Consider the following 11,586-nt stretch of genomic DNA (forward strand, 5'->3'; position numbering starts at 1 on the left):
TTCCAAATATTCCTTACCAAGGAAACTGGCTGGATTAAGTACGTAAGAATTAGATTTCTTAAAATGTCCATATTCACATATATTCTATAATTGCTGGCAAGTCCACGAGCACCAGCCAAAGATTTCTCCATTTTCACACTCATTCACTGACAATCAGCCGAAGTTTGAGCAATTAACAGATTATATATTGCGTTGACCGTAGTTGTGTGGTCGATGTCATCAGAAGGACTGGAAATTTGAGATTTTTCCATTTTTCAAAAAAAAAAAAAAAAAAAAAAAAAAAAAAAAAAAAAAAAAAAAAAAAAAAAAAAAAAACATCACACAACACGATACTGATTATCAGTAGGCCTACGAATGAAGAGAGATAATTAAGAGAACTTAATTATAATAACATATTGTTGTGTGTATTCTTGTTTCAAAAAGCACCTTTAATATATTTTTTTTATATAATAGTATACTTCATAAAACATCCACAGTGCTTACACGTGAATTTCCCAGTCATAAATACAAGCATTTATTTCCCTGTGAATGCACAAAGTAGGAACTCTAGCACTGCACCCATGTATATATATACAGTTAATAAGCATGTGTATATATAATACACATATATTCATTCACTAATGTTTGGCAAAAGTTCTGTTATTCACTTTCACACAACAATCGTTACATACCCTCGCACATAACTGCGAGTTTATACTGAGTATAACACTGGCTAAACAATAACATATATATAAGAGAACATGGCTACCTGATTTTAACTTCATGTCTTATCCAATATTCACCTTGACCTTAACCTTGACTGCTCATCCTTGACTCCCAAACACTCATCACTGACTCCGGAACTCTCCCCTATTTAGGGAAATGTCTGAAATGTCCTTCAGTTACTGAAGATGCACTGGACTAACATTTTAACCTTTGAACTAACAAAGGCAATAAGAGCTAAGCACAAATCATGACCCACACGAAATGTCAAATGTCAACATCCGGACTTCTACCATTTTTTTTTTTTTTTTTTTTTTTTTTGACCATGAAGCGAGAGGCAAGACAAGGTCTCTACCGCTTAGAATTCAGCTTCTAAGAAGAGACATCTCTTAAAATGAAATGGGACATTGCTGCTGCTAAGAGACAAGCGGGCGATATCCATTTCCATAAGACCGACTTCAGCGATGAGGCCGACGATGATGGGTTTTCTAGAAGGAAAGACAATGAAGATGTATTAATGAATGAGAAATTAGGTATGCATAAAATAAGTTGGCAATTGATAAATGCAAGAAATCAATGAGAAATTAAGTGTACATTAAATATGAGGGCAATTGATAAATGCAAGAAATTAGTGTATGAAAAATCCTTTTGGATAAGTTGAATAAGCATATATGTATATGTATATATATATATATATAAATATATATATATATATATATATATATATATATATATATATATATATATATATATATATATATATATATATATATATATATACATATATATATAGCCTACATACATACATATATATATATATATAAATATATATATATATATATATATATATATATATATATATATATACATATACAGTATATATATTATATATATACATATATATATATATATATATATATATATATATATATATATATATATGTATATATATATATCAAAATAATTGCCATCTAAAAAAAAGTTAAGATGAAAAAAAAATAAAATAAGCATACAGAATATAGTTCTGCATAATTTAATGCTTTTAAACAAGTAATTATATATATATATATATATATATATATATATATATATATATATATATATATATATATATATATATATATATATATATATATATTCATAAAGGATATAGCTGTACATTGGATACGTACTGTATGTTACGTGAAACAGCTTTATGATAAATTAAATACTGTACAGACAGTACAGTAGTAATCAAAAGGTACGAAAAAATCCCATTACAAGTTAATATTATATGATACAAAACACACTACATTCATAGCAAAATTTCTGATTAAGTTCTTCAATAATAAAAAAAATATACCAAGAAGAATCAGGAAAAGACTATATCTATAAAACAGGCTGTACAGTGTAAGCTTCTCTCAAGCCTCGAGGGATTGGCCTGAAAAACACAAAAGGCTAGGCAGTAAAACCTTCGGATTTAAGCTATAGACTACAAGCCTAAAACCATCGCGGACAAAAAGTCTGCGGGCAATACACTTCATCTTTCACACCAGACTCTTCTATCAAGTAAATGGCTTACCGAAATATGAACCGAAAGTAATGTGATTTTGCATCTGTTGGTTTTTCGGGTTCTTGCCTCTGATGTCGTTGTCATCCTGCACAAGACGCTTCTGGCTGACCGATGTAGTTGTTTCAACTTCCCCTGAAACAAAAGGAAAATTACATTAATTTCAAATTGGTATGTCGAGTTTGTGATGCATAAGTTAATACTGGTAGAGCATCGGATGAAATACTTTTCTTTTTAGAAAGAATGGCATTTTAATTTTCATAATTCATTTTGTTTTATCAAAAGTTCTCCATCCCATGCATATCCTTTTAATTTCTGTCTGATGACATGGAGAAAGGCTTTAATAAGGCTCCAAAGGTCGATTGAAAGATGTGAGAGCCAAGCAGAATTTTGATGATGAAACAGTTTTGTCTAAAATTAATAACATACATTTGCTTCTCAAACTGAAGAGCTCGAAATATCTTTCGAAGTAAAGTAATAAAGAAATATTAACGTAATCATCTGAAATACTGAAAGGAAAAGTTTGAAGGATTCTTAACTTGAATCATCAAATAAATTTAATTTCCCAATTGGTTTTACACAGAAAGACGTCAGTATAATGGATGTATCGAGAGAGAAAATAGTATATTTCCTTTTGTCTTGATGGCTACGCTAAATAGAGAATTAAATCAACTGCATTGAAACATATGCCTGCATTATATAATGCCCCCTTCCCCCCATATATATATATATATATATATATATATATATATATATATATATATATATATATATATATATATATATATATATATATATATATATATATATATGTATATATATATAATATATATATATATATATATATATATATATATATATATATATATATTATTGTTATCATTACTAGCCAAGCTACAACCCTAGTTGGAAAAGCAAGATCCTATAAGCCCAAGGGCTCCAATAAGGAAAAATAGCCCAGTGAGGAAAGGAAATAAGGATATAAATAAATGATGAGAAAAAATTAAAAATAAATCATAGATAAACTATTAACAACGTCAGAAACAGATATGTCATATATATATATATATATATATATATATATATATATATATATATATATATATATATATATATATATATATAATATCCCTTAATATCAATTACGGCAGCATTCTTACCGGTATTGTATCACCTTTCATTACAATAGCGTATCAAATTATAATAATATGAGTAATTTAGAATTTACGTATAATGTTGCAAAGAAATAAATCTTATCTAAATTTCATGAAAAAATCTGTTCTAAATACTGTATATTTGAGCCTTAAGAGAATTTTGCAAAATCATCAGTGCCGCAGAAGAAATTACTATCTAATCATAGATCTTACAAATCGAAAGCTAAAATGCTCTCTCTCTCTCTCTCTCTCTCTCTCTCTCTCTCTCTCTCTCTCTCTCTCTGTATATATATATATATATATATATATATATATATATATATATATATATATATATATATATATATATATATATATATATATATAATGTGTGTGGGGTTGCAATATTATATTATATTAAATTATATTATATTAAGCAGAGAGAGAGAGAGAGAGAGAGAGAGAGAGAGAGAGAGAGAGAGAGAGAGAGAGAGAGAGAATATTCGTGCATCGCGTACGTGTCCGTGCAGAACATGTTCTTTGTGAGTGGAGGATTTAATATTCCGTCCTAGGAAACACAATAATGGCGCACGGAGTGGTAATGGGGACAGAGACTACAATGCGCTGCAAAAGAACCATTACAAATTGGATGAGAGTGGCGAAGGGTTAATTGGCTAACAACCCCCCCACAAACATCCCCTTCCAGTCCCCTACCCTTCCGCCATTCTTCATTTCCCTTCCCCCCCCCCTCTCTCTTTCTCTTCCCTTTGACAACACAGGAAGATCAACTCCCAAAATGTCATTGACTAACATTCCATCTTTCTTTGTAATTAAACTTTGCAACGGCTCTCCTGAATTCATCCTTTCCCTTTGCGATTGTATCCTCTTTCCTTTAATGCACTAGACAATGAAAGAGTTTACATCGCGCATTGCGTCTATCAAATTACGTTGCAATCTTAAAATGACGGCAGGCTTTTTAAGGGGGGGGGGGAGGGGGATTATATCAGGGTCAATTTCCATTACCTTGTTTACAAGATTAGCAAGGCCTTCCTGGTTTTGTTTCCTTAAACAATCGCCGGCGTTTTGATAACACGCACAAACGAGTCATTTTAGGATGACATTGTTTCCACACAAATAGGTTTGTACTTTCCTATATCCGGTCACGGACAACGGCATTGGCAGATGGATAACTATGCGGTCTCTGTACATCCCTTGGGTAGGGGGAGAGGTAATTGTCATACCCTGATGAGAGGGGGTACACCGAGAGTTACACTGTGTATATATCTGTCTAATATGTTTCCATCGTTTTTGACGGGTCGTGTACACTAGTATACATATATATATATATATATATATATATATATATATATATATATATATATATATATATATATATATATATACACATATATATAAATTTTATATATATATATATATATATAAATTTTATATATATATACATATATATATATATATATATATATATATATATATATATATACACATATATATATATATACTGTATATATATATATATATATATATATATATATATATATATATATATATATATATATATATATATGTGTGTGTGTGTGTGTGTGTGTGTGTAGATATAAATATATGTGTATATATATACATACATATATATATATAAATATATATATATATATGTAAATATATATATATATATATATATATATATATATATATATATATATATATATATATATATATATATATAAAATTGAAAGAACAACACTGGTCACTGCCACATCATTTCACGTCACGCTTCATAGATGAACCACCAGAGCTAAAAACTTAACCCCAAAAGGAGGGCTCTTCCTTGATGCGACAAAACTAAAGCATTTTAAATACCTCCCTCCCGCCATCTATTGAGCATTTTTTAAATCTCCCTCTCCCCTCGGTTCTTAACCTTCTGAGGCTTAGTTCTTTTTCACTAAACTATCCTTCTCCTTTCTTTCTTTAGAATGAAACCTTTCAAAATAATTCTAGCCATTCTTTCATGTATGTATATATATATATATATATATATATATATATATATATATATATATATATATATATATATATATATATATATATATATATATATTGCTAATTTAAGTAAATTATGTATCTTGAACTTTCACAAACATTCATTTCCACTATCTACTACACACACAGACTGTGCCATTAATTTTCTTTTTCTTCATTCATAATTTATCTTCATTTCCCTTCCATAAAGTGAGATGAATCATCAATGTCCCGTACATTCCTCTTCCGGCTTCTAAAGACATTACAAGTTAAATCCGAATCTTTAATTATTATTATCATTATTATTATTATTATTTGCTAATCTACAAGCGTAGTTTGAAAAGCATGATGCTATAAACCCAAGGGCTCCAACAGGGAAAAATAACCCAGTGAGGAAAGGAAATAAGGAAATTAAAAAGAAAAATAATTAACAATAAAAATAAAATATTTCAAGAACAGTAACAACATCAAAATAAATCTTTCATATATAAACTATAAAAAATAACAGGAAGAGATATAAGATAGAATAGTGTGCCCGAATGTACTTTCAAGCAAGACAACATATCTTGGTATCATCGTTATTTCAAGCATTAAAATAAAATGAATAAATTACAAAATATAAAAATAGATATAAATCATATAAATAATTAAATAGAAGCCTTTTCTTCAAAGGGTTGTGGTGGGTTATTAGAAACGTTCCTGCCTGGCGATCTGCCGGACTAGGGTTCGAATCCCGCTGAAGCTCGATAGTTTCTTGTAGTGTCTGCAACTTCACCATCGTTGTGAGCAAAGGAAGGGGATTTGGGGAAGCCTATAGGCCTCCCTGCTGAAACATCAGCAGCCATTGCCTGGCCCTCCCTGGTCCTAACTTGGACGCTGATCTTTTGTATATATGGCTAGTCTCTAAGGCACTGTCACTGCCCCTTTCCTCTACCATTCATGAGTGGCCTTTAAACCTTAACGAATCACTCAGATTGACGAAAAGAGCCACTGAAATAAGACAGGTCATCGTAGACAAAAGTCATATCCCTCAAACAATTGCATTAGATCTGGAAGTCATTGATGAAGTCCCTGATGAAGTCATTGATGTTGAGCACGTGTATATGTGCGTTTGCGCATGTGAACGTATGTGCGTGTGTGCGCGTGGGTCTGTTTTCCTATAAATGAATCAGGATCGGCGGTTTGATTCTAATGAAGATCAATCGAGTTCTGCTCTATTCAATAAGATAAGGAATTTGGGCCTTGATGGCGAATCCCTGAGGAGAGGAAGAGAGGAAGAGTGGAGCGGATGGAAAAGGAGGAGGATGGAGATGGAAACTGGAGGAGAGGAATGAAACGGAATCAGGAGATAAAGTGAGAATGAAAAAAAAAAAAAAAAATCCTAAGTATAGGAAAGAAAGTAAATCAGAAAAAAAGAATGATTGGAAAAAACTTGGATTTATAATGTAGTAAGGAACATAAAAAAAAAAAATATAGAGGAAAAGAATTAAATTCAAGAAGGACAGAAATGGAAAGTAGAAAATGAGAATGTAAAGGAGCAGAACCGTGAGAGAAAAGAAGAAATGAGAAGAAAAAAATACCTGTTGAAACCTTACACGAATTCTAAAGTCAGAGAAGAAAGAAAAAATCCGAAATGGACGGAAACATGATATTTTGAGATATGAAAAATATCAGTTTCTGAGAAACACAGCATTAGAAGGCTATGTCCCTTGATCAATTGAGGCTAAGTGTTGGGTTAATAATCTCGTCCATTTTTGGGGTTAATAATCTCAACTAAGGTTGGGTTAACAATCTCGTCCAGTGTAGGTTAATACTTTCGTCCAGTATCGGGTTAATATTATCCGCCAGTTTTGGGTTTATAATTTCGTCCAGTGTTGGGTTAATAATCTTGTCCAAAGTTGGGTTAATACCTTCGTTCAGTATCAGGTTAATAATATCGTCCACTGTTGGGTTAATAATATCGTCCAGTGTTGGGTTTATAATTTCGTCCAGTGTGGGGTTAATAATCTTCTCCAATGTTGGGTTAATACTTTCGTCCAGTATCAGGTTAATAATATCGTCCAGTGTTGGGTTTATAATTTCGTCCATTGTTGGGTTAATAATTTCTACTAGAGTTGGGTTGATAACCTCGTCCAATGATGTGTTAATAATCTCATTTAGTGTTAAGTTAATAATCTCGTCTATTGTTGGATTATCAACCTCGAACATTGTTGGGTTGATAATCTTGCCCAGTGTTAGATTAATAGTCTAGTCCAATATTGGGTTTAAAACCTCGTCCCACATTGGTTTATACTCTGGTCCAATGATGGGTTTATAAACTCTCCCAATTTTGGTTTATACTCTCGATCCAGTGTTGTGTTGATAATCTCGTCCAGTGTTGTTTTAATAATCTTGTCACTGTTAGTTGGGTTAATAATTACGTCCAGTGTTAGCTGGGTTAATAATCTCGTCCAGTCTTGGGTTAATAATCTCGTTCAGTATTGGGTTAATAATCTCGTCCAACATTGGTTTATAATCTCGTCCAGTGTTGTGTTGATAATCTCGTCCAGTGTTGTTTTAATAACATTGTCACTGTTAGTTGGGTTAATAATTACGTCCCGTGTTGCGTTAATAATCTCGTCCAGTCTTGGGTTAATAATCTCGTCCCATAATAATACTTGCTGTAAATGGAATTGTAAAAAATTATATATCATTTTAAGAATACACGATTATCTTCAATGAACACTTGCAGAATAATATGTAGCATTTATTCAAGCAGTAAATAAAATCTAAATAAATATCAGAATCAATACAAAAATAGAACGAAAATCATATAAATCCTTCAAATGAAATTATTTCTCCCTAATGTAACGAATCCTTCGGGTTGCACAAAACGATCCACGGAAATAGATATCTCCTCGGGAAGTCAGTGATGACGTAATTCATGCTGAGAATGCGTGTACATCCGTTCGTGTGTTTAAATGTTAAGTGTGTGTATGTATATGTATGTATGTATGTGTGTATATATATATATATATATATATATATATATATATATATATATATATATATATATACACACACACACACACACACACATATATATATATATATATATATATATATATATATATATATACATAATTATATGCATACATGTATATATATACATATATATATATATATATATATATATATATATATATATATATATATATATATATATATATACACACACATATATGTTTGTGTCTGGGTGCGTATACCTTAACGTGGGGAAAGTGTGTGTGTATGTGTGTCAACATGATCAACAAAGCTGTACTAGTCAGGGCCACCCATACTAGGTTGGTTTCCTGTGAGCGATCACAACAAAAGTCTCCCAACATCGCCAATCCGCACCGGCCAGCGTGGTGATGAAAACTGGCCAAACCACCGGAAATGAATAAGGACAAGTCTGAGGTCTTTGTCTAGCAGTGGATAAGAAATAGCTGCATTTGTTGTTGGTTATATGTGTGTGCGTGCTTCTACTTTCCCAAAAATGAATCAGAAACGGCGGTCTGATTCCCATAAAGATCAATCCAATTCTGCTGTCTTCAATAAGATAAGGAATTTGGGGCTTGATGGCGAATCCCAGAGGAAAAGAAAAAAAAGTGGGAGGCGGAAGAGACGGAGAAAGATGGAGAGGAAAAGGAGAAGAAAGATAAGGTAAAGGGTGATCGAGAATATAATGCAAAGCAAGGCAAGAAATTGGCTGAGGCGGTGAGGAAAAAAGTAAAGAATGAGGGGATAGAAACAAAGAAATCAGAAGCAGAAGATAAGAAGTAAATTGGGGAAAAGAAGGATGAAGAATAAAGGGGAAATTTGGATAAAAAAGAAACAAAACATAATAGAGTAAATTAAGCAGGAAGGAAAATAAAGAAGTAGTGGAAGATAAAAACAATATATACGCAAAATGAAAATGGAAAGTGCATCAGAATTGGAAGCAAGCAGGACATTTTAAGATACCAACAATATCAGAGGAAGTATGAAAATGCAGAGAAAATGATAAGTATGGCAGAATTAAAGATGGAAATGAAAAAGAAAAATGGAAGGAAGGTGAATATAAAGAAACATGAGTAAAACTGAAGAAGTAACAGGAACCAAATAAAAAACGTTCAAGTACTTACAATCACATGTGTTTTCATGATATATTATTATTATTATTATTATTATTATTACTCGGTAAGCTACAACCCTAGTTGGAAATACAAGATGATATAAGCCCAAGGGCTCCAACAGTGAAATATAGCCCAGTGAGGACAGCAAACAAGGAAATAAAAAACTACAAGAGGAGTAATTAACAATCAAAACAAAATATTCAGGGAACAGCAACACCATTAAAAAAAAAACCAGGAAAAAGAGAAATAAAGACTAAAAGCGCTTACAATCATATATGTTTTCACAAATTTACTACTAACGGTAAGAAGAATTGTTAGAAGATGGTCAGACAAAAATTAAAAGAATTCAGAAGTACGAGTGTCAAAGCACAGTATGTATACAGTGCAAACCCACTTGTTCATGCATAAAACCTCATCCTGCTTTTCCAACTAGGGTTGTAGCTTAGCAATTAATAATAATAATAATGATAATAATAATAATAATAATAATAATAATAATAATAATAATATTAAAATTGGAAAGATATGCAATCTGAAAAAGAAAATTTAAGCAGAAGAGGCCAGAAATGGGGGCGGGGGAGAAAAGAGTAATATTAAGAAACTAAAAGTATTAAAAGATAAATAAAAGACAACTAAAATGCAATAAATAAAGATTTACTTAGATCAGTGTAAAATCAACTGTATGTACAAAGATGAAGATAGCAAAGGAGAAAGTTTAGAAAATAGTTATTTTTTAGACCAGTAATGAGGGAATATTGTAAAACGAGACAAGGCATAAGAAAATAAAAGAAATGCAGAATTAAAGAGAAAATGAAGAAGAAAGAGAATACTAAAAACAAAACAAGTAATTAAAATCGGATAAAATGTGGAAATGCGAAGAGGACGAGGAAAATTAAAACGTAGCAGAACGAAAAAGGACAGGAAAAAAACCGTTCCTCCCCAAAGGAGAGAGGAAAAATGTGGGGGGGGGGGATTTTGTGTAAATCCATATGATTTCATCAAAGGCGAGGCAACGGAGAACTCAAAAAAAAAAAAAAAAAAAAAAAAAAAAAAAAAAAAAAAAAAAAAAAAAAAAAAAACCACCACCACCAACAAGAGGATCAAAACACAACTCGGTTTTGAGGCTTTAATTCAGTTTGCCTCTCACGGTCGACTAACCCCCACTATGCCTATCTAAACCTGGTTATTTATCGTGAAAATATTGCAATCAAACCCGGCCATGCGCGTCCTCATGGCCATGCGTGCAATGCAGACGGAAAAGAGACAAGTAACAAAAACACAGATAGAATTAAATCGTACAATCGAGTGTGTGAACACTACATGGACAAGGAACCACACCCAAATATAAAGCGGAAACCACACCCAAATATAAAGAGCAAAAGTTTTTACAGAATTGCAAAGACTAAACAAATAGATGGTATGTATTTATATTTGTATATAGACTGTCTGAGCAAAGATCTGGTAGTGATTTTAGCCTTCTGGAATCGTTGTAAACGCTGTAGAGGACATGCCGTAGGTACAATTGGTGGTCTTGAGACTGTCTGAGGAAAGAAATGCCAGTGATTTGAGCCTTCTGGAAGCTTTGTAAAGTTCGTAGAGGCTGTGCACGAAGTGCGAGTGGTGGTGTAAGCCTTTGAATTTAGCCTTCTGGCAGTGTTATAAATATTGTAGGGGCTGTGTTGTAAGTGGAAGCGGTTGTATAGCCAGTAATCTAAGCTGTCGTGGCGAATCCTAAAGGTTGTAGAGGCCTTACAGCTAGTAAAATGTTGGTGTAGTGTATTACGTTTTTATCTCTGAAGAAAATATGAAAATGACCTTTGGTTCTCCGTATCTTTCCCCTTAATTTTTTAAAGAAAATTAACTTTGTAAATATTTTTTAAGGGTGAGTCCTATCTCCAGGCCTGTAGCAGGGGTAAAATAACCCAAATGGGGCAATGTAGACATTTATGGGAGTTATTGGGTGAACGAATTTGAATATTGGAGAAAAACTATGCGCTGAAGAGTCCAGAATTTTCAGAACTATGGAAAT

The 11,586-nt window shown here is 31.9% G+C and overlaps 1 protein-coding gene across 1 annotated transcript in view; it reads right to left on the reverse strand.

Annotated features, from left to right (window-relative positions):
* Positions 1–528: 528 nt before the first annotated feature.
* Positions 529–11,586, reverse strand: part of LOC137632975 (limbic system-associated membrane protein-like) — a 519,481-nt gene continuing 508,423 nt past the window's right edge. Inside the window, exons 10-11 of the mRNA XM_068365113.1 lie at positions 2,264–2,386; positions 529–1,190 (exon numbers count right to left, since the gene is read on the reverse strand). Coding sequence (XP_068221214.1) covers positions 1,075–1,190; positions 2,264–2,386 — 239 coding nt within the window. The 3' untranslated portion in view covers positions 529–1,074. The remainder of the gene's footprint in view (positions 1,191–2,263; positions 2,387–11,586) is intronic.

This window comes from Palaemon carinicauda, chromosome 42, assembly GCF_036898095.1.
Source record: "Palaemon carinicauda isolate YSFRI2023 chromosome 42, ASM3689809v2, whole genome shotgun sequence".
In the NCBI taxonomy this organism is placed as follows: Eukaryota; Metazoa; Arthropoda; class Malacostraca; order Decapoda; family Palaemonidae; genus Palaemon; species Palaemon carinicauda.